The sequence below is a fragment of the Fukomys damarensis genome, unplaced genomic scaffold (genome assembly GCF_012274545.1).
Source record: "Fukomys damarensis isolate Sample0158 unplaced genomic scaffold, DMR_v1.0_HiC HiC_scaffold_11, whole genome shotgun sequence".
Taxonomy (NCBI): domain Eukaryota; kingdom Metazoa; phylum Chordata; class Mammalia; order Rodentia; family Bathyergidae; genus Fukomys; species Fukomys damarensis.
The window spans coordinates 27,418,917-27,443,313 of record NW_022900923.1 but is presented as its reverse complement, the minus strand read 5'-3'; the positions used below and the strand labels follow the sequence as shown (position 1 = coordinate 27,443,313).

The window sequence follows — 24,397 nt, the reverse complement described above, 5'->3', positions numbered from 1 at the left end:
CCTAGAAAGCCAGTTAAGCATTTATCAGCACACTGTTGCCAACATCATATCTTTTATAATGCAGCCTATAGAAAATGCAGTAGTTTGAGTTCGATCCCTGGTACCAAAAAAAAAAAAAAGAAAAAGAAAATGCACTAGTTATTTACTGAGTAGAATGAATGGAAAAATTAGGCTACAATTTTGTAACCTATTATAAAATTTAAAATCATATGTAAATGCTGAAGATTTGGTGCCACTGCCTGCCTTGCAAGCACAAGGTCCCGAGTTTGATCCCTGGTACAAAAAAGCTAAAATCATATTTTAAAAAGTTCACATTCTTTCAGAGTCACATGGCAAAATTAACATTCTCTTCTATACCATTATATTCCAGAAACATTACCATATTTGCAACTTGAAACTTCTACTTGATGTCTTAGTAACTAATTTAAATACTCTGTTCCATAGATAGCCAGTAAAATGGGCGCCCATTATCATTGTATCATTTGTTCAGCAACAATCACCAGAAGAACTGATATGCTAGGACATGTTAGGCGCCATGTGAATAAAGGAGAGACTAAATCCAGTTATACTGCTGGTAAGTTGAGCAATTTCATTAACATATTATTAAGTAGATCCTTAAAAAAATTGCCTTGCAAGCTCAGGGTCCTGAGTTCAATCCCCAGAACCACCCCCCCAAAAAATAGACCAGTTATACTTTTTTACACAATTGGCAGATAAAATACAGTGGTTTAAATATTTCAATTGATTACTGATACATCACTTCATATTTATTTTTTGTGACTTTCTTAATAACCTTTAATATATATAATATAAATAATTTAATATAATAAAATAGATATATTTAGTAAATGATATAAAAAATATAGGCACTCAAGAAAATACAGGTATATGAAAGATTATAGAATTATATTCCTAATGATAGCTTTTATACCAACAACTGTCTTATATTTATTGCTGGAAACACTGAAAAGAAAACGCAGAGTGAAATAAAGACCTGTATCCTAAGTCATAGAAAATCATTAATAACTATGTGGCCTTTCTCAAGAATTACATTAATCCTACTGGGCATGGTGTTGCACACTTGCCTGTGTTCTCAGCACTCAGGAGGCTAAAGCAGGAGGATCATCTAGAGCTGGAGGCCAACCTGAACTACATAGTGAGACCCTGTCTCCAAAAAAAAAAAAAAAAAAAAAATTATTTTAAACCCTCTGGCCTAAAGCATGCATGGTATATAATAAACTTCTATTTGTTTTTGTTTTTTGGTACCAGGGATCACACTCGGGTCCCTGCGCTTGCAAAGCATGCGCTGGAACCACTGAGCTAAATCCCAGGCCCTTATAATAAACTTCTGTACAATAAAATTAAATAAACTTCTGTATACCTAGAATGGTATATCCTTAAGAATTTCTTTAAAAAGTTACTGAAGTGACTTTTTTTTTCTTTCTTTCTCTTTTTTTTTTTGGTACCGGGGATCGAACTCTGGTCCTTGCACTTGTGAGGCAGGCAGCAGAACCACTGAGCTAAATCCCCAGCTGAAATAATTTTCTATAGTTTGCTTTCTTCATAGAACCTTGTTCGAAAAAGGCTTATTGGGCCTATTCAGTGGGTGTTAGCAGATTATGTAACACTAAGAAGGATTACTATGGTTTGGCATTGTGATTGCCATTTAGTTAACATGTTATTGTAATATTATCAAGAAATAAAAAAAAAAGAGAGAGAGTAGAGAGAGAAGTTCAGGGCCAGGGCTGTAGCTCAGTGGTGCTGCCCCAGCCTGGAAAGCTCAAGGTCCTGAGTTTAATCCCCGGTACAAAAAACAAACAAACAAAAAAATGCTCAAACAAAGCATCTCGATTCTTTTTCCCCATGTATTATATATTTTTACTTCTTGAATATTCATGACATATGCACATCAGTATTTTGAGTTGATAGCCTAATGTATATTTGAGTGTAATTTGTGGTTTAAAATTATGAGCATATTCAGGAAACAGTGATTCTTAACTCCACTATGATGGATAATGGAATGCAACCAGAGCTATTCATACTCATTTCCTAATAATTATACCACTATAAAATATATTTTCCGTCAACCTATACAAACATCATGTAGTGTTTGATGAGTCATAAATGTATTTTAGGATCCTGTGCTATTATCTTAAGTGATTGTTCTTAGGTGTATCATAATACAAATATATTGATGTGCAATATTACACTTTTTAAACTTTCACTTACGACTGGGTGTAGTAACATACACCTATAATTCCAGCACTTGGGAAGCTGTGGCAGGAGGATTACCATGAATTGAGGTCAGCCTGCCAGCCTGGGTTACATAGTAAGTTCAAGGCCAGCCTGAACTACAAAGGGAGACCTTAGGTCAAAAAAAAAAGAAGAAAAACAATCATACTTTCATTTACCAAATTCTTACCTTAATATAACTCTTTTCATTTACCAAATTATTTCCTTAATATAACTCTTTTCCAGACACAGTAATGAATAAATAAACTTTTTAACCTGCCCAACTGTTTGCATTAACACAAAAGAATAATAATTGCTGTATTATTTAAATGCAAACTTTTAGATGTTTAGAATGTTTTTCTCTGAAATTTTTTTTTTTCATTTTAGCTTCTACTGCTAAACCGTCTAATGAAATTTTGAAAGAGGCAGACACAGATGTACAAGTTTGTCCTAACTATTCCATACCTCAGAAAACAGATTCCTTTTTTAATCCCAAAATGAAACTAAATCGGTAAGATAATTGAAAATAGGGTTATAGGATGTTTCAAACCATTACAAGTGTACATTGTATTAGCTTCTGTGTTCCAATATATTAAAATTTAAAACTACATGTAGAATGAAATTCATCTATTTTAACGTTTTCTCAGAATGATTGTTTTTTTCTGCCAAGCCAATTTATTTGTCAGAGAGTAAAATAGGCCTAACTTTATATAATTACTGAATAGGCCTGTCCTTTTGTAGGCAAATTGTATTAACAAGTAAATGAGTGAATGTTTATTAAATTCAATCCAGTTAGATTGTTTTATTTCACAAACTTTTAGGTCTTATACTATTAAATTGGGATTGTTTTTTTTAGATTTCAAAATAGTTTGTACTGTAGTTAGGGAACCCTTATTCTCACTTTTCTTAAATGAAATAAAACCTACACTGCTGAAGCCATTTTACAGTAAAATTATTTCAGACTATTACCTCCTTTTAGACAGCTAATATTCTGTACATTGGCTGCTTTGGCTGAGGAACGAAAGCCTTTGGAATGTCTAGATGCCTTTGGAGCCACTGGTAAGTAAAGAAGCTTGTTTGAAATCCCATTTTGTTTATCAGATTTGTACAGTATCTTAGGAAATTAAATTGATGGCATACCTAGCAAAATATTCTGATGTAAAGATCCAAACTTTAACTTTTTATTGTGAAAAATTTTTCAATATTTTAAGGGTATAAGAAATTCTTGTGTATCCATCACTCCAAAAATAATCAACTCATGCTCAGTCTTGTTTTATCTGTAACCCCGTGCCACATACCACATACCTTTATTCAGTGATGGTGAACCTTTTAGAGATCAAGTGCCCAAATTATAATCCAAAACTCACTTATTTGTCACAAAGTACCAACACTGCAATTAAACCTGAATGTTAAGGTTTTAATTTAGAAAAAAGAACTCATACACTTGGCTTGAGGGCCATAGGTTGGCTACCACTGCCCTAGTCCCAAAATCCCCACATTTTTAAATAAATCATGGACATTTCATTTCATGTAAATATTTAAATCAGATGCCTAAAAGATTTAGACATTTTAAAAATAGAACCTTAAGCCAGTCTCATGGCATGCCTGTAATCCCAGCACTCCGGGAGTCTGAGTCAAGATAGTTCCACGTTCAAACCCAACCTGGGAAACTTAGTGACCCTATCTCAAAATGAAAAATAAAAGGCTGGGGGTGTAGGTTAGTGTGAAGGCCCTTGGAATCAATTCCTAGCACTGAGAAGGAAAAAAAGCCCTGCAATACCATCATCACACCTAAAAAGATTACAAATAATGATTTAAAATGTTCAGTCATTTCATTTTAAAGAATTCAAATTAGAATCCAAAAACTATTGTCCTAATCTGTGTTTGCTTCTGTCATTATGAGTGTATATGGGAGGGGGTATTATTTGTTTTTGTTTTTGTTTTTGTTTTTGTACGGGGGATTGAATTTGGTCCTTGCACTTAGAAGGCAGGTCACCGAACTGCTGAGCTAAATCCCCGGCCCTAGGACGGTATTATTTGTTGACATAAGTCTTTTGACCTTTAGAGTTTCTTCTATCAAGGTTTTTACTGTATTGCTGTAGCTCGTAATGACATTTTTCTGTCTTCTACATTTTGAAAATTTTTAGTTGGATCAGGTCTAGTTAGGAATTGTTTTTCAGGAATACTTGGCATCTGATGAGTCTTTCTGTATCGTGATGATTTAGAACAGTTTTCCCAAAAAAAATTTTTATACTAAAAATAATAGAAACAGAAGAGAATTTCTAAAAAGCCAATTTACCCAGTGCAAATCTTTCTTCATAAATATAGGATCGTACTCTTGAGAGGCTTTTATCAAAACATGATAAGTTGTTCTTTCCAATCTCTCCTAGAGAAAAGCAGTGGTTAAAAGCATGAACTATGAGCTGTTCTGCCTGGGTTCAATTCCCCACTTTATGGCAGGCTACTTATATGACCACAGGAAATTATACCTCAGTTCACTCATGTATAGAAAAGAGGGGACAATAATGCCCAACTTACAATAATGAAGATTTAAGTAACCTGGGTACAAGTCCCAACTTCCTGTCATGCTCTATGACCACGGGATATTTACCTCAGTTTGCTTATCAGTTAGAAAGGGAGTCAGGGGAAGGTTAGATATCTAACCTTTAAAAGTTAAATGTTATCTAACCTTCAGCCATCTTAAAATAGTGAAGATTTAAGTAAATACAGTAAAAGTCACTAGAAGAGTACCTGATAAGTAGCAAATGCTGTAAAATTATTAGGTGTCATCTGTATTGTATGATTATTATTGCTGCTACTATCAACATCATTACTATCTCAAAGCTAATATGGAAAAAATCATAAATTGATAGCTTCTAAGTCATATCATCTGGGTCAGTTGGAGGTAGAATTTGAATCATTTTAAATTGTTTTTCCCTTCACCATCCCATCAGTTCAGCCACCAGGTGTTTTTGTTTTTGTTTTGGGTAATACAACTCCATACTTTTCTATTCCATATCCACTAACTTAATGATGTGGTGACAATCCTCCTGAGGTAGTCTCTAATTGATACTTTTATTTCAAGTTTGTCTCTTCTCTCCAACTGGTCTGGCATGCTCCAGCCATTCCTCTGCAATAGTACATTGATAGCATTACTGCTCAATCATGCACCTTTATTGCCTGAAGTCTAAACGATTTAATTTCCTCCATAATCTCATCCCAGCCTGGATATTAAATTTAATTTGGAATTTTCCAAATTTCCCAGTGTTTTCCCTAACACAACTTTTTAAAATTCTTTTTGTTATACCTGAAATCATTAGAGCTAAAATATAAGAAATATCTTTTCAACCTTTTAAATGTACTTTTGTGAGTTTGTCTCAGTTTTGTAGCAGTGATTTTATTTTGCATGTTTGCCATCCCTAAAATTAGAATGTTAGCGCTCACCTCACAGGTTTATTGTGAGAATATTAAAAAAAAGTACAGTCCTTAATACATAGCAGTTAGGTATTTTTCCATTTATGAGACACATGGAGATGGTCAGTACTTCTATGTTGGAACTTTTCTTATCCATTTTGGCTGGGCTTATATTACCATCTCCAGTTATCCAGTGTCCCTTATTTATGACTAATCCAGTAGACATAGGAAGACTGTGAGAAGGAGCATTCTTGGTCTTAATTCTTCTTGATCATTTGCTTAAATTACACAGCTCTTTTTAATTCCGAAATGATGCTTCTGTTCAATATTTGAAAAATGTTCTACAAATGTTATTCTTCATACTTTGGTACATGAGGATAAACTTTCGCAAAGAGGACTTCCAACTTCCCATCCTCCCTTTAAGCATTGGCCCCACCTTTACTGACGTTATTTATATTATATACTGGATTTTTGGGGGGGCTTGTTTTTTTTTTTTTGTTTGGTTCGGTACCAGGGATTGAATTTAGGACCTTGTGCTTGCAAGGCAGGTGCATTGTCACTCAGCTAACTCCCTGGCAAGAGTTTTTCTTTTAAAATTACATTTGAAAAACTATTCCATAAGAAAAAGGTAGCCAGCAACCTAGTCTACAAAAATAAAAAACATATATAGAGATTTTGAGGATCATAAACTTTTATAAGAAGTATTAATAAAAATCTTGGGCTCGGGATTTAGCTCAGTGGCACAGTGCCTGCCTCTCAAGTGCAAGGTCCTGAGTTCAATCCCCAATACTCACCCCCCCAAAAAAAAAATCTTTCAGGCACATTTTTTGATAACTGTGTTTAGAAACTTTGTAGTGAGAGAGTAGAATAGTTATAGCCAGGTGTGGTTGTACACACCTATACTTCCAGCATCATGGGAGCCGCCTGAAGCAGGAGAATCATAAATTGAAGCCCAATCTGGTATCTTCAGTTTTTTTTTTTTCCTTTGTAGTTTAATATAGCAACACATATCACAAAAGAGAAAATGTTTTAAAAAGGGCTGGGGACATACCTCAGTGTGAAAGCTCTGGGTTCAATCCCCGATACTTCTGAATTAACGAATGAGATTTTGAAGGAATTTTATTTACTGAAGTATATCTTAGCTGGACGTAGTGGCACACACTTGCAGTTCCAGCACTTGGGAAGCAGAGGCAGGAGTATTGCTGTGAGTTCAGGGCAAGCTTGGGCTACATAGTGAATTCAAGGCCTGCGTGAGTTATGTAGCGAGCCCCTTTCCCAAAAAAAGAAACCAAATTTTTTATTTAAAAAATAGTTTATTTTTATTACACTATTTTTAGTCTTTATTTCAGTTTTAAAACATTATCTTCCTTATTTCTCCCAAGGTATAATGGGATTGCAGTGGGCAAAACATCTTGGAAATGCAGTCAAAGTTACAATTAATGACTTGAATGAAAACTCAGTGACGTTGATTCAGGAAAACTGCCATTTAAACAAATTGAAAGTTGTGGTGGACAGTAAAGAAAAGAAAGAGAGCGATGATCATCTTGAAGAAGAAGAAGAGGAAAATCTTGGTAATATTAAAGTGACCAAAATGGATGCCAATGTACTAATGCATTTGAGATCTTTTGATTTCATGTAAGTTAAAAATTTTTGCTGTCACTTGGTAAACAAATCTGACAAAGGGCATAATATAAAAGTTTAAACAATTTGTTGTTGTTGTTTATTTAAATTAATCGACTTTTTAATCCCAGCCACTAAAGAGGCTGATGCAGGAGAATCACAAGTTCAAGTCCAGCCTGGGCAACTTGGTGAGACCCTGTCTCAAATTTGGTTAAAAAGGGTTGAGATCAAGCTGAGACATGGTGGGGGGTGCCTGTAATCCTAGCACTTGGGAAGCTGAGGAAGAGAATTGCTGAGAGTTTGAGGCCAGTCTAAACAACATGGTGAGACCTTGGCTCGGGAAATAAAAGGGGGTGGAGTTGAGACTATAGCTTAATGCTCCCTGGGGTTAATCTCCAGTACCAAAGAGAAAACAACAAAAAATTAATAGTTTTTTTCGTTGGCCTAAGAAATTAGATTGTCTGGCATTTGAAATAAAATACCTGGATTTGAAATAAAATATCTAGGCATGACCTTGTCCTGTTAGCCCCATTTATTTTTACATGCTTGACATATCATGTGACTATTTTAGTACTTACTTTATTTTTACTGTACTGGGAATAGCTGGGTGAGCTCTTCATCACTGAGCTACATTCCTGGTCCCTCATTTTATTTATTTATTTTTTGTTGTTACAGGAGATTAAACTCAGGTCCTTGTGCTTGTGAGACAGGCGGCAGAACCACTGAGCTAAATCCCTGGCCCCTCATTTTATTATTAAAAACAATTACACATTTAAAATAGATTTGCAAGGACCCAAGTTCGATCCCTAGTACCAAAAAAAAAAAAAAAAAAAGATTTGCAAACTACTTTTCAGTTCATGGTATCTTATTTAAAATTTATTATGGCAGTATAATTTTGATTTCTAATATGAGTTTAAATATGTCCATATTCTTTCTCTGATTTTAGACACCTAGACCCTTTTGGAACTTCTGTGAACTACCTAGATTCTGCATTCAGAAACATAAGAAACCTTGGCATAGTATCAGTGACTTCTACAGATATCAGTTCCTTATATGCCAAAGCACAACATGTTGCACGACGTCACTATGGATGTAACATTGTTCGAACTGAATATTATAAGGAACTGGCAGCCAGAATTGTTGTAGCTGCTGTGGCAAGGTACCAAACTGCCAACAGTGCACCTACTATGATTTGGTATATGATTAAAAGATATTACAGATGAGTGTTTATTTCATTTTGCAAAATCTGCATGAAATACGAATTGCATATCACATATCTTTGATGTTGACTTGATTTAATGTGTTCTTAGTCTGTGTTTTGTTAGAATTTTAAGTTTATACCTGAAATAGTCACCTTATTCTCCATTTTAAAATAAAGTAGTAAGCAAGGAATAAGTGACAGTTTCAGGTCTTTTGTTTTAATAAGGTGGATAGGAAGTAGCATCATAAAAAGGAAAAAATTTTTTTTAATTTTTTTGGTACAGAATCGTAAAAATTGTTTTCAGACTTAGAAACAATCACTTGTTTTATAAAACTTTCATCTTTAGTTTGAATAAAATGATAACTTATAAACTTGATTCTGCAAAATGATCATACAAAACAAGTTTCTCATCAAGATTTCTAAAGAGTTGAAAAAATGAAGACTTTTTGAGCACCTATTATGTGCAGGATGTTATGCTTGAATAATAATATAATATGTAATTGATCATGCAGGTACAGATAATAGTCACCTAGCTCATTCACTAACCCAAACACAAGTTGTACAGTATTTTGATGGAAATTACTTCTTCAGCTTAAATACAGATTGTTAGACTTCATAGACCTTCAGTGTTTTTCTGATTAACTGAAGACTCTGATGCGCACTGTGCCCATGCCCATCGTCTGCTATAAAACATTTATAGTTCAACAGCAACAAATTGCCGGGTGTGGTGGCGCACACCTGTAATCCCAGCACTCAGGAGGCTGAGGCAGGCGGATCACTGTGAGTTTGAGACAAGCCAGGTCAGTCTCAACTACATAGTGAGACCCTATCTCAAAAAAACCCCCCCAAAAAAAGTAACAAACTCAGAAATGGTACATCTAGTAGAACTTAATCCAAAAAAATCTGTAAAATTAAAGATAGAAAATACTTTTGACTATTCATTGTTCACTGAATATTACACAGGTGCTACAATATTTTACTATCAGTGTTCAATGAATGTATATTGTTTGGAAAGAAGCTTTTATAGGAAGAAATGGATAAAAAGGAAGACAGTCATGGCAAAGTGACCTCCTGAAAACCAGAGGATATAGTCTTATTAACAGTGTATCATATGTCTGGAAAAGTGAAGACCCTTTTATTTTGTGTTTTGCAGTTAATGTAAAAGTTATGGTGATAATCTTCTGAAAACAATGCTACTACTAAAAACTGAATTTTTCTTGATTTTCCATGATCTTCCCAGAGTTTACTGTCCAGGTCAATATTGTCAATATAGTATCCGACAAAGGAAAGTGATAATACTCCAAGTTAACTTTACTATTTTTCTATAGAGCTGCAGCCCGGTGTAACAAAGGCATAGAAGTACTATTTGCAGTGGCTCTAGAACATTTTGTCTTGGTGGTTGTGAGAGTTTTGAGGGGACCTACTTCAGCAGATGAAACAGCCAAAAAGATTCAGTACTTGATCCATTGCCAGTGGTGTGAAGAGAGAATTTTTCAGAAGGATGGTAATATGGTAGAAGGTAAATTCAAGTTCCTCATGACTGTATATTAAATTTATCTTTTAAGTCTCCAGTGAACAAGTTTTTACCTAATTATACATATTATTGTCCTCTGACTTTATTGATTACTGTGCTTTGTTATTTATTATACTGGATTAACTTTAGCTATAATCACCAAGATATTTGTGTGATTTTATTAAAATTATTTTCTCATTCTGTAGAATTTATACTCTCTCCCTGCCCTCTATTGAAACATTTATAAATAACTTGATTTCCACTGTCAACTGTTCTTTTTTTGCGGGCAGGGTACCGGGGATTGAACTCAGGTCTTTGCGCTTGCAAGGCAGGCCACCATGTCAGCTGTTCTTAACAATATAAGTCAGACTACCTTTTTGTCTCAGCTGCTAAAAATCAAAATAATGTTCATGTTTTTCAATGAACATAAAAAACTATCAGTTAAAAACTGTTCAGTAAACATTGATTAAACCTCTACTGTATGCAGACGTGAGGACACAAGGGGAAAGTTGTGCTTTGTGTCCTCAGAATTATTTTCTATAAGCTCTTAGGTGGTGAGGGTTGTTTTGTTTTTGTTTTGAAACAAGATCTCCCTGTGTAGTCCAAGCTGCTTTTATACTTGCTAACAACCCAGCCTGACATTGAACTCAATCAGTATCCAGCCTCAGCCTCCTGAGTGCTAAAATTATAGACATACCCTCACCACACTAATCTAGTTTTTTGTATTTTTTAAATTTTTTTAATTTTATTATTACATGTTTGTAGTTCATACAGTTTGCAGTCATCTTGGAGAGCAGTTACTCATAGATATATCTTGTTTGTTTTTTCTTTTTTCTTTACTTTTTAACCCCTTGCCCTTACCCTCCCCCTTCTCTTCCAATTTCCCTATCCCATATTTCATTCTTGTTGATATTATTAATCATGACATATCTTTACTTGTTTCCCTTGCCCTCCTCACCCCTGACACTTTTTCCCTTGGACCACTTCCCTATTGGAAGAACTCCATCTCCTTGTCCCCTTCTATCCATCCTTTATCGTTTTCTTTGTCTGTACTTTGCCTCACTCAAATGAGAGATGCCATATGGTATTTAAGCTTGTGTGTGTAGTTTATTTTACTCAACATATTTTTTTAGGTGCATCCATTTTCCTACAAATGTGTCATTCTTTATAGCCAAGTATTCCATTGTATATATACCACATTTTCTTTTTCCCATTGTCTTTGTTGTTGTTGTTAAATAATTGAATTTATTGGTACATTTTAGGGATACAGTACAGTTACATTCATCATCGGGATCTTTTGCCTCTACATGACAGGTCTTGGTTCTCATTTTGTCCCCTTGTCCCTGCCCTCCCTTCACCCCCTCCTCCCCTCCCCATTTACAAACACCCTCTTTCCATCTTTTCATTTTCTCACATTTTTTTCTTTTCCCTTATTACCCTTCCCCTACCCATCCCACCTTCCCTACACCTTTAGCCCCTTGCTTTCCATTTCACAATGTCATTTATCTCATTATCTGTTATCTGTTGATGGGTATACAAGCTGCTTCCAGGATTAATCTGTTATGAATTGTGCTGCTATAAACATTGGTTTCACTGGTATAATATTTGTATAAACATGTATCACTTGTAGTATTGCATGATGACAAGCTCCTTGGGGAAGACATCTAGCAGGAGGATTGCTGGTGGCTCATGGAATTTCTAGTTTCAGTTCTTTGAGAAATTCCCATACTGATTTCCATAATGGTTGTACTACTTTACATTCCCACCAACAATGCAGGAAAGTTCCTTTTTTACCACCGCCATCCATACCAGCATTTGTTATTGTTTGACCTCTTAATGATTGCCATTCTTTCTGGAGTAAGATAGAATCTTAGCATTGTTTTAATGTGCATTTCTGTAATGTTGAGCATTTTTTCATATATTTGTTAACCATTTGTATTTCTCCTCCTGTGAAGTGTCTGTTCTTCTCTTGCCCATTTCTTTACCGTATCTTTGATTTTAGGTGGTTTAATTTTTTTTAAGTTCTTTGTATATTCTAGATGTAGTCCTCTGTCTAAAGAGTAGCTGACAACATTTTTAGTTTTTTGTTTTTTAATACAAATTTTTAAGAGCTCTCTATATATTAGTGTTTATAAGAGTTACTTTTGTTTTGTTTTGTTTTGGTTTTGGTTTTTTGAGACAGGGTCTCACTACATAGTTGAGACTGACCTGGAGCTCACTAAGTAGCCCAGGCTGGTCTCAAACTCACAGCGATCCTCCTACCTCAGCCTCCCGAGTGCTGGAATTACAGGCGTGCACCACCATACCTGACTTCAGCCTTTATTGTTGTACTAAATTCTACATGTATTTGAATTTGTTTCTGTGTGTAACACCAAAAGAATAAAAATAAAATGACTATTCTGGGCCTTCATTAAATTTTAAAGTCCTGTTCTAGACCATTGCCCAACTTTGGAAATGAAGAATAATGCTAAAACCTCCCCAATTTCCTTGTGGTTATTTCTGGCCTCCTATTGTTCTTTAAACTGAATTAGGTTCTTCTAGCATACATTTTAGGGCTAAATATGAATAAAGTATTATAATAGAAATAGAGTAATTTTCTTTTTTGTTACAGAAAATTTGACTTAAGAAATGTTTGTATTTTGATTGGGATGCTAGTTACATGGGATTTATACCCCAATCTGCTAATCTTAAAATATAGAAGTTCTTGTTATATATGTAATTCATATATGTGATATGTGTTATATATGTAACAACTAAAAACTAGGTGGTTTTTTGTTTTTTTTTTTTTGGTACTGGGGATCAAACTTGGGGCCTTGTGCTTGTGAGGCTGGCGCCAACACCACTGAGCTACATCACTGGCCCATTAAAAACTAGTTTAGTTAGGCCTCTAATATGTGATTTGACAAGGGTAACTTTTTAACTTTAATAGCTTTTAAGGTTTAATCTTGTAATCTGCATGATTGAGATTTTAACATCCACTTTCAGATATAGACATATATATATGATTTTTTGTTGTTGTTGTACCAGGGATCAATCTCAGGACCTTGCGCTTGCAAGGCAGGCAGCAGAACCACTGAGCTAAATCCCTGGCATCAAACATATTTTTTCTTAAAAAACTTAGTACAATAGCTAGCACGTAGTAGATCCTCGGTATACAGAAGCTGCAATAAAAATAAGTACTATTTGCATTAGTCATTTCTTCTTTTATTTCTCTTTTTATCTATTTATATTTTAACAGAAAACCCATATAGACAGTTGCCATGTAACTGTCATGGAAGCATGCCTGGAAAGACAGCAATAGAACTTGGACCTCTGTGGTATGTGCCTAAGCATAACAACATATTCAGAATTGATTGATTGATTGATTAACTTTTGACTGATATGGTAAAAGGCAAGAAAACTTAGATTCAGTTTTAAGTCTAGGCAAATAATTATGACTCCTCTCTTCCTATGTTTCTGAACCTCTACTATTCTACTATTCTCCCTAGTTTATGACAAACTAAGAGACACTAGGGTGAAAGAGAGACCTGTATGAGCTACAACCTAGATGATTCATTTCTGAATGGTAAAAAGGAGACTTAAAATTGATCATTGTAGAACTAAGTCATGATTATAAAATATTAGTGGTAACTTTTTATAGAAGAATCAACTGATATAAAAGGTCTTGAGGAACTAATTTTTTAGTATATGTGCTACCGAAGCAAGCATAGAGGAATTACTTTTTGATGAGAAGGGTAAAGCTGTTTGGGTGGGATAACAGCAGATATTTAATGTATGTGTGCTTTTCCATCATTGGTAACAAGTGGTGTACTTTGTTGCTGCTACTGTTTTTATAGTAGGGGGAATCAAACTACACCACTGAAATAGACCCTGAGCCCTTTTTAATTTTTTATTTATTTTTCAGTACTAAGGATGGAACCGGGGCCTTCACACTGAACATCCCCGACCATTTTTATTTTTTTATTTTGAGACAGGGTCTTGCTAAGTTGCTGCTAAATTGCCTGTGCTGGGCTCAAACTTGGAATCTTTCTGCCTCAGTCTTCCAGTGTGGTGGGGTTGCAGGCATGTACCAGCGTGCCTCGCTAGTTACTATGTTTTCTAGTATCTTAATGTTTTTCCTTAAATTGTGTTTAATCATAATCCATACCTTAAATTTTGTTACTAGCGATTATTATAAAAATTTAAGGGGTGGGATTTAGCTCAGTGGTGCCACCACCTGCCTCTCAAGCACAAGGTCCCAAATTTGATGTCCAGTACCAAAAAAAAAAAAAAAATTTAAGATCGCTAAAAAATAAGTTTTAAAAAATTTAAGATTGCTAACAACATTGTGATATGAATCATTGTAAATTTCTCTCTCATTATTTTACAAGGTCAGGCTTAGCCATCTACTAAACTTTAAAAGTTGATAAAAATGACAAATATGTTTATGCTGATGCCCATTGTTTGTTTTACATATTTCCTTTGTAAATATAAGAATGACATAGTTAAAAAAAAGAAGAAACCAATTACATAGCCTTATCTTTCAGGACTCTCATACCTATATCATCTCCTACATAGTGATCCTACTTACTGATCTCAGAGCTAGAGAAATTAAGAATAACAGGGCCAGGGATTTAGCTCAGTGGCATAAGGTCCTGAGTTCAAACTCTGGTACCAGGGAAAAAATAAGACTAATAGATTACTGAATCAGAAGGAATATCCAGCACCCTGAGTTTACTGATGAGGAAATTAGGGTATAGTGTTTTTAAGTGCTTGTTAAACTTAACCCAAAAAGTTAGTTATTAGGGCCGGGGATTCAGCTCAGTGGTACCACCACTTGCCTTGCAAGGGCAAGGACCCAAGTTTGATCCCCAGTACCCCCCCCAAAAAAAAAACCATGAAAAGTTAGTAATTAGCCCACAGGCTAAGGCTAGAAGATTGCAAGTTCATGCCCAGCCTGTGAAAATGCAATGACTTAGAGAGACCCTGTCTACAAATAAGTAAGTCTGGATATATAGCTCAGTGCAGGGGCCCCAGGTTCAATCTCCAGTATCACAAAGGAAAAGTAAATTGCCAGTAGTTATTAGCATTTCAACAATTTCAGCTTTCTACTTCCCAGGACTAAGCTCTAAATCATGCCTTGTGTTTTCCTAAGTCAAAGCCATTATTTGGCCTTTACTCTCATCTAGAATATCTTCCCTCTCTCCCCAAATCCCTATTCAAATTGTACTTCCCTTTGAAGTCTCTCCTTAGTGCTTCAACCCATGTGGATTTTGTGGGTACAAGTAGGGGGTGGTACAGGAGATTAAGCCTAGGTTCTTCACACTGATCTACAGATAGAATCTCACTAAGTTGCTCACTAAGGATGGGTTTGACTTGCTGTCTTTCTGCCTCAGCTTCCTAGAATGCTAGCAGTACAGTAATTTTCCACCATACCTCACTTGATCATTCATTTCATACTTTAAAATTACATATCCTTTCATATATATTTTCTAACCCTGATAAGAACAACTGCCATTCATTTAAGGATACACTTTATACTAGGCATTATAAACCCCCACTAACTCAATTTAATTCCCATAACAAGTTTATGAGAAATTTTATTTTCAATTTCATATGAGGAATTCAAGACTTAAAAGCAGCAATTTCTCAAGATCACATAGTAAGTAGTAAAACCAGGATTAGAATCCAGGTTTATCTGACTTGAAATTTCATATTTTGTCAGTTATACTTATGATTCCCAAATTGGAAGTATATTATATTCACCTTCGGGCTATTTTTAAACTATACTACCACTATCCTGTGTAATCTTTTGTGTGACTCCCCCCATCACGCACGCCAATATATACACGAGAATTGAGATTTACTCTAAGCCAGGCATCATACAGCATACTTGCAATCCAAGCACTTAAGAGGCTGAGACAGGAGGATCCTGAAGGCAAGTCTGGGCTACATACCAAGTTTAAGACCAGCATGGACTTAAAAAAAAGAAGAAAAGAAATCTTAAAAAAAAAAAAAAAAAAAAATCATCCATTTCATTCCTAAAAAAAAAAAAAAGAAGACCTGCATGGACTATATAGTGAGACCCTGTCTAGGGGAGAAAAAAAAAAGATTTTCTGTTACTGACTAGAATGTGTATTGTAAAGACCTCTGCATTACATTATATTCCTGTCTAAACTTACAGGCTTTTATAGGATTAATGTTGTACTTTATAATTAAGTATATCTTAATTATACATAACCCACCAGACCATTCTCACATTTCTTAGTACTGTACTACTTACAAGAGCTCAATAAATTTTTACTAATTTAACTTGAATAAATTTCCTTGGCTAATACTACTAGTTTAAAGAACTGAAATGACAAAAGAAGTGGGAAAGGAATAAACAAGCAATGCTAAATCATAAATTATTTTTGATTCTGATATTACTCTATCCCATAATTACATGTTTTAATTGTTAAATTATGGAGACTTTTTAAATAAAAATAAACATTTCTCAGATCCAGTTCTCTATATTTTATTTTTCCCTTCAGGTCAAGTTCTCTTTTCAATACTGGGTTCCTCAAAAGAATGCTATTTGAATCTGTGCACCATGGACTGGATGACATTCAGACCCTAATAAAGACATTGATTTTTGAATCAGAGTGTACTCCTCAGAGTCAATTTTCAGATCATGCACCTTCAAATCTCAACAAACAAGGTGACTTACTGAACACTAGCTAGCTTATAAATTGGTTACCAAAAATACCACATCACTCTTATCTTTGATATTGTAATCAAAAGCAATATAATCATGTGCTTTAAATCCTGTAATAAGTCTAATCATAATTTCATTGCTACCTTTTTTTTTTTTTTTTTCGTACCAGGGGTTGAACTCAGGTCCTTGCTCTTGCGAGGCAGGCAGCAGAACCACTGAGCTAAATCCCCAGCCTTTCTGTATACCTATTTTCTAGAAAGACCTTAGAAATTTTCTAAAAAGAAAAACGTTATATAATTCTAGCAGCGGTATAGCCCAAAATGTTACTAATGTCCATTAAGACACAGTAAATAGATTATCATGTATCATTCAGTAAAGCTACATTTTTTTCTCCTCAGAACAAATAGGCTTTTGTAGTCTATAAATACAGACTCATGTAGGCTATTAATATAAGGGTGGGTGCCAGGCATGGTGGCGCATGCCTGTAATCCCAGCAACTTGGGAGCCTGAGGCAGGAGGATCACTGTGAGTTTGAGACCAGCCTGGGCTATGTAGTGAGTTCCAGGTCAGTCTCAACTATACAGTGAGACCCTGTCTCAAAAAAATAAAAAAATAAGGCTGGGTCTACTAAGCATCCTAGTCCTCTCATAAGTAATGAGAAGAAGGTGCTGTTACATAATTCTTACAGCCTGTTCTACAGAATCTGTTGTATGTTCTTGTATGAAATTCATAAACATATTTAAACTTTAAATTATTGTTTTAATGTCATCTATAAAATGTTTTTCCCATTTGTTTTTATTTTAGAAGAAAATGGTGTATCTGTTAAAACTACAGATGATACAACAGATAACATTGCACAAGGTACGTATGTATTTGGGTGTGTATACATACGTATGCGTATATTGGCATAAAACACATACAAAGAGACAGGAAGAGAGATTGCCTTGGTAGCCTTCTCAAAATATGTTTTCAACATATGCTAACAAGCAAATTAGAGTAAGATTTAACAGCATTTACACAGTTCAGCATTTCTGTTAACATGTACTTTGTTCACTTTTTGTTTTGGGTTGTTTTGTTTTATTTGAGACAGTGTCTCACTATGTAGGTAGTTCAGACTGGCCTCAAAGTCACTGTGTAGGGGCCTGGGCTTTGGCTCCATGGTTCTGGCGCCTGCCTCGCAAGCACAAAGACCCGAGTTCAATCCTCACTAACAAAAAAAAAACAAAAACAAAAAAAAGTCACTGTGTAGCCCACGCTGGCCTCGAGCTCACTGTGATCCTTCTGCCTCAGCCTCCCAAGTGCTGGGATTACAGGTGTGCGCCACCATGCCTGATTTTGTTTATATCTTTAATATGTAGTGATCCCTCCTGAAGAACTTTGTGAACTAAAATGAGATTAAATAACGTGATAAAATTGCAGCATTAAGATTAAATTTTATTCAGCAAGCTGTTGTGCATACCTGTAATCCCAGAATTTAGGCACAACAAGAGGATGGCTGGCTCAAGGCAGCCTGGTTACATGGCAAGTTCAAAGCCAGCCTGGACTACATAGTGAGACCAATTAAAAAATAAAATATAGTACAGATTAAATTTTATTCTTTTAAAATTACACATTAGTGTATGATATACAGCAATTTAATTTGATTAACCAGAATACCCTATTATATGGCCTTTTATAAATTTTAGAATATATGCATATTTTAAAATGTAGTTGTGTTAGACATTGCAGATTCATAACAAAAGGTTAAGAGTTAAAATGGCAATGCTTTAATATCTAGGGTTCATTTTGCTTTTTTAAAAAAAATAAGTTTAGATACTAAACTGAATATAAAGAGGCCAGAGAATCGCAAGCCCGAGGCCAGGTTGGCTACCTAACATGAGCCAATCTTACCAAGGAGCACAGTGGTATACACCTGTAATCCTAGCACTTGAAAGGCTGGGCAGGAGACTTGAAAGTTTAGCCTGCCAAATTTAGTGAGATGTCTTAAAATAAAACTACAAAGACCTAGGAGTGTGGCTCACAGTGCAAGGCCCTGGGTTCAGTCCTAGTACTGCCAAAAAAGAAGCCTGCTGATGCCAAATGTGTTTTGAATATAGAGAAAAATAGTCTTAAGGTAAAGAGTAGTAGTCTAGAATAACAAGCCATAATTTTATATTAGTTGCTCCATAGTTCAGTGTTGACCTTCAAAGAGAACCTAAATTCCTCTTAATATCAGATAATTTAATAAATTATGCTTTTTCTACGGTCTTCTTTATTTGGCATCTTCAACTAATTTGCTAACATTTAAATCACTTAAGGGTGGGGGATTTAACTCAGTGGTTCCACTGCCTGCCTCGCAAGCACAAGGTCCTGAGTTTGATCCCCGGTACCAAAAACAAAACTAAACTAAACTAAACTAAAGCATTTAACTCTCTTAATGAAATGATGTATTCTACTTTTTCTGTTGGAAGAATGACAAAGGTGTACTGTAAGGAACATTAGGTCTAAGTTATTATGTATAGTTAATTGTGTGACTTAGGTCCAATTTCAGCAGAATTTTCTTAAATCCTGTTTGTTTGTTTGTTTGTTTGTTTGTTTGTTTTTGGTACCGGGGATTGAACTTGGGTCTCTACACTTGGGAAGCAGGCAGCACAACCACTGAGCTAAATCCCCAGCCCTTAAATCCTTTTTAGAATAAGGTAAAACATAAATATATGCTTTTAAAATGTTGTAAATCTCTTAGTCTTTCTAACATAAATTAAGAAAATGAAACTAATCTCTGTGGGCTCTTGTTTTCTGTTTTTTATGCTTATTTGTACATGTTTGCTATATACAATGATTACACTGTGGGGAATTGATAAAGGTGCATAACACATCTTTATAAATCCTCTGTCTCTAGTTCCCCTTCCCATTTCCAGAGGATCTATCTCCCTATTTCATATTATCTTTTATTTTGTTCATTAAATTATTATTTATATTTTCTCATTTAAGAGAAACTGTGCAACATTTATGCTTGTGTCTGATTCTGCTTAATATTGTGGTCTCAAGGTACAACCATTTTCTATAAATGACTCAAATTTATCCTTCTTTATGGCTAAGTAGTGCCCTACTGTGTAATACCACATTTTTTCGGTCTGTTAATGGGTATCTGGGCAGTTTCCAAAATTTAGCTATTAGCCGGGTGTAGTGGCACATCCTGTAATCCCTGCTTTTGGGAGTCTGAGGCAGGAGGATTGCTGTGAGTTCAAGACCAGCCTGGGCTACACAGTGAGTTCCAGGTCAGTCTCAACTACATAGTGAGACCCTGTCTCAAAAACAAAATCCAAAATTTAGCTATTACAAACTATGCTGCTATAAACATGGGTGTTCTTATATTGGTATGGTATGATGCTTTTAATTTTTTCTGGAAGATACCAAGAAGAGTAGCTGGCTCAGAGGAAACTCTAGTTTTAGTTTTTTGAGGAATCTCAGCACTGATTTCCATAGTGGTTCTACTAGAGTATATTTCCACTAGCAGTGTAGAAGTGTTCCTTTTCCCCCTGCAGCTTCAGCAGTGTTTGTTACTACTTTCCTTATTGATGGTAGCCATTCTTTCTAGAGTGAGATGGAATCTTAGTGTTAATTTGCATTTCACTCATTGTTGCACATTTTTTTTCAAGAGTTTATTTCAGTTGTCTATGGCCTGTTCTATATCTCTTAAATTATATGATTATTCTGAGTCAACACAGCATAGGCCAAAAAATCAACAATCAATACCGAGTGGTATTCCATGATATATACATAACACATTTTCTTTATCCAGTCTTCTGTTGGTGGGTATATAAGCTACTTCCAAGATTTAGCTTTATGAATTTCGCTGCTGTAAACATTGGCATGCAAGTATCACTGACGGATAATGACTTAAGCTCTTTGGGGAAAATACCTACTAAGGGGATCGCTGGGTCATATGGAATTTCCATACTGATTTTAATAACGATTATACTTGTTTGCATTCCCACCAATAGTGCAGGAGAGTTCCTTTTTCACAACAGCCATCCAGTATTTGTTATTATTTGATTGCCATTTTTTTCTGGAATGTTAGTGTTGTTTTAATTTGCATTTCTGTAATGGCCAGAGACATTTAGCATTTTTTCATATATTTGTTGATCACTTGTTTTTCTTCCTCTGTCAAGTGTTGTTCATTTCTTGACTGAATTTTTAATTTTAGGTGGTTTAATTTTTTTCAATTCTTTATATATTATAGATATTAGTCCTCTGAGGAGTAGCTGGCAAATATTTTTTCGATTCTGTATGTTGTCTCTTCGCTCTACTGATTGACTCTTTTGCTATACAAAAGCTTTTCAGTCTGATATAATCCCATATGTTGTTTCTTGCTGGTATTTCTTGTGTAACTGAGGTTCTGTTTAGAAAATCCTTTCCTTGGAGCCAGGGATTTAGCTCAGTGGCACTCCACCTGCCATGCAAGTGCAAGGTCCTGAGTTTGATCCCCAGTACACAAAAGAAAAGAAAAGAAAAATCCTTTCCTACAACTATTTCTTCACATGGTTTTTTTGTTTGTTTGTTTGGTACCGGGGATAGAACTCAGGTCCTTATGCTTGTGAGGTAGGCAGCGGAACCACTGAGATAAATCCCTGGCCCTCAAGTGTTTTACCTATTTCATCTTCCAGAAAGTTTAATATTTCTGTTTTAATGTTTATATCTTTGATCCATTTTCACTTTAATTTAGTATATGGTGAGAGATAAGGATGTTCTACAAACATGTAACCAGTTTTTCCAGCAGCACTTGTTGAATAGGCTATCTTTCCTCCAGTATATGCTTTTGGCGTCTTTGTCAAAGATTAAATAGTTGAATATGTCTGAAAAGCATTCTGTATCCTCAATTCTGTTCCATTGATCCATGTGTCTGTTTTGGTTCTGGTACTGTGCCATTTGTATCACTACTGCTTTGCAATATAGCTTTGAAGTTAGATATTGCTGTGTCTCCTGCTTTGCTCTTATTGCCCACTTTTGCTATTTTGAGTCTTGATAGAAGGGAAGTTCTGACTCAGAGAACAAATATTAAAGTTTCATAAAGAGTAGTGAAAACATACAATAAATTATCTCATTTTAAGAATTAAGGTTGGATTGGGGCCAGGGATTTAGCTCAGTGGTGCCACACTGCCTGCCTTTGTAAGCGCAAGGACTGGAGTTCGATCCCCAGTATCAAAAAAAAAAAAATTAAGGTTGGATAAATAGGTTGAAGTTTTATGTCAGAGTAGTTAGATTTGAAACTATAGTTAAGGGCTGGGGATGTAGCTCAGTGGTGCTACAGCCTGCATCACAAGCATACAGTCTGAGTTCAATCCCCAGTACCAAAAAAAAAAAGAAAAAAACTATAGGTATAAGCACTTAATTATAATTTTTAAGACAGTACTAATTGTGTGTGTATTTCAGGAAAGAGAAAAAGTAGTGAAATGATTACAAATTTAATTAAGAAACAAAAGACTGACGTCATTACTGAACATCCTCCCTTCTATTATAACATCCACAGACACAGCATTAAAGGAATGAACATGCCAAAGTAAGATAGCCAGTGGATGGCAAAGTTATGTATCATATTTTAGTATCATTCTAAGTGAAATACAAACATAGTAACCTAATTTTTTTTTTCATCTTATTGCAGGTTAAAAAAGTTTTTGTGCTATCTTTCTCAAGCAGGCTTTCGAGTAAGCCGAACTCATTTTGACCCAATGGGTGTTCGTACAGATGCACCTCTGATACAGTTTAAATCGATCCTTTTGAAGTATAGCACCCCCACTTACACTGGAGGACAATCAGAAGGCCATGTCCCGTCAGTATCAGAGGATACAGTAGCTGACAGGGTTGAAATGTCAGTGAATGATAAAGCCGCAGCAAGTAGCTGCAGAAGATGGTAGATAGAGCGAAGAGTTTATTCTCAGGTGTCTCTATAGATGGCTCCATAGTTCTCTATACCACCTGTAGTTTTTTTTCTATTCTTTCAATTCAGTGGTATGAAAATAAACAGTGCTTTCATTCAGAAAATTAGCAGTTTCTAACTTAGCTGGTTTGGGAGCTTTGCAGGTTTTTCTTATTTTAAAGAAAACTAAACTTTAATGGAAGCATTTCATATGAAGCCAAGGTTCTGACTGAGATCACCCTACTATTTAGTAATCCAGTAAAAGTTCACATGCTTAGTGTTCAGAATTCGTGTACATTAGGAAGCAAGCCTTTACTATTCTTTTTTCCTTTTTTTTCTCCCTTCAGTGCTGCAGATCAAACCTGGAGCCTCATATTCTAGGCAAGTACTTTGGACTGAGCTGCGTCCTCAACCTTTTTTTTTTTTTTTTTAAGGCAGATTCTTGCTGTGTTAGCCAAGCTGGCCTGGTATTCTTAAGTAGCTGGGACTGTAGACATGTGCTTCCATGCTCATGTTATGCTTTACTATTCTTAATCATGTTTTCACTTGAAGTGACCCATGATATTTATGTTTTTCTGTGGTTAGTATACAAATGAAATCAAAGCCTTTTACAGATCGAATTAACCCTGACTATACAGAAACAGCATTCTTCCAGATCACTCATATATTTCACAAACACAAAGCTAAAATATTGTCTCATTTTTTAAGAAATCATACTCCACACACTGATCTTTTATTACTAGCTTTTGAGAAATGAAATACTTGCCTGAGACAAAAATACGTGTTTTACAAGTATGTAGTCTAGATGACCCAGCTTCAGCGCAAAATTTTTGTCAAAATACGTTAAGACCACTGCTGTAATTGCTCACAAGTACAGAAATCCCAGAGGAGAGATTTTGTTATGAATTAAACATGTTGGGTGATCTCAAGTGCCTCAGTTAATGCATGTCCAGTATTCATTTGGTTAGTTGTGCTGCCTACCACTGAGAAGTAAAAACTCATCTTACAAAGTGAAGATTTTTTGGTTTTGGAATTGGTTTTTTCCTTTGGTTGGTTTTTCAAGTTTTGTTGTGTGTGTATATTTGTGTAAATTTTTTTGTAATAGTTGTCCAGACTAACATAACTATAAAAATCAGTTAAAAAAAATATCATGTTTGCATTAATATCATTCTTGCTTCATCTGAATATACATTTTAGGTGAAAGGATTTAGTATAAAGTTTAGGTTTTTGTCTCAACGATTTACATATTTACCTGATTTCTCAAGGGAAACTTTTTACAACCATTAAGCTGTGGTACCATCATAACAAAAGGTTTGAAAATACTGCATAAGAAAAAAAAAGCTCCCATGACATATAAAAGTCTAGATGATGGGGAGGACAGTTAGATGAACACAGTGAATTTAGCAGAAATTAAGGAAAATCTGTTATTACAGCATGTGCCCCAGAGGATACTTTTCTCTCTCTCTCCAATTACATTCAGTAAAGTAAGGAATACATGAAATGCAAGTTAGTTTCTATAACTATAAAAAAAAAATTCCAGTTGTTTCCTATTAAAATTATATTACAAAAAAATAAGAAAAATTATATTACAGATGTGCACAACAGAAATAAATGTTATGGGCCGGGGATTTAGCTCAGTGGTGCCACTGCCTGCCTCACAAGCACAAGGTCCCGAATTCAATCCTGGGTACCAAAAAAAAAAAAAAAAAGATATAAATGTTATTTTTCATTTGTATAATTCAAAAGAAAAACTACTGTAAACCCAGGAAGCAAACCTAGTACTTGATTATCTGATTTGAAGTACATATTGTTACACTGAAGATCAGTGTCAAATTTTGCTAAGTA

At 35.0% G+C, this 24,397-nt stretch overlaps 1 protein-coding gene across 5 annotated transcripts in view; it reads left to right on the top strand.

Moving 5' to 3' along the window:
- Trmt1l (tRNA methyltransferase 1 like) overlaps positions 1 to 24,397 on the top strand; it is a 42,587-nt gene that overhangs the window by 11,467 nt on the left and 6,723 nt on the right. The window contains exons 5-16 of one of the 5 annotated variants that reach the window (XM_033762140.1): positions 445 to 574; positions 2,620 to 2,743; positions 3,212 to 3,291; positions 7,029 to 7,281; positions 8,213 to 8,425; positions 9,796 to 9,986; positions 13,219 to 13,297; positions 16,493 to 16,659; positions 17,461 to 17,517; positions 22,069 to 22,195; positions 22,298 to 22,340; positions 22,900 to 23,638. In XM_033762140.1, coding sequence (XP_033618031.1) covers positions 445 to 574; positions 2,620 to 2,743; positions 3,212 to 3,291; positions 7,029 to 7,281; positions 8,213 to 8,425; positions 9,796 to 9,986; positions 13,219 to 13,297; positions 16,493 to 16,659; positions 17,461 to 17,517; positions 22,069 to 22,195; positions 22,298 to 22,340; positions 22,900 to 23,148 — 1,713 coding nt within the window. In that variant the 3' untranslated portion in view covers positions 23,149 to 23,638. Of the gene's footprint in view, positions 1 to 444; positions 575 to 2,619; positions 2,744 to 3,211; positions 3,292 to 7,028; positions 7,282 to 8,212; positions 8,426 to 9,795; positions 9,987 to 13,218; positions 13,298 to 16,492; positions 16,660 to 17,460; positions 17,518 to 22,068; positions 22,196 to 22,297; positions 23,639 to 24,397 lie in introns of those variants that run through there. The other 4 variants (XM_010631740.3, XM_019208597.2, XM_019208598.2 and 1 more) reach the window with 4 other exon arrangements.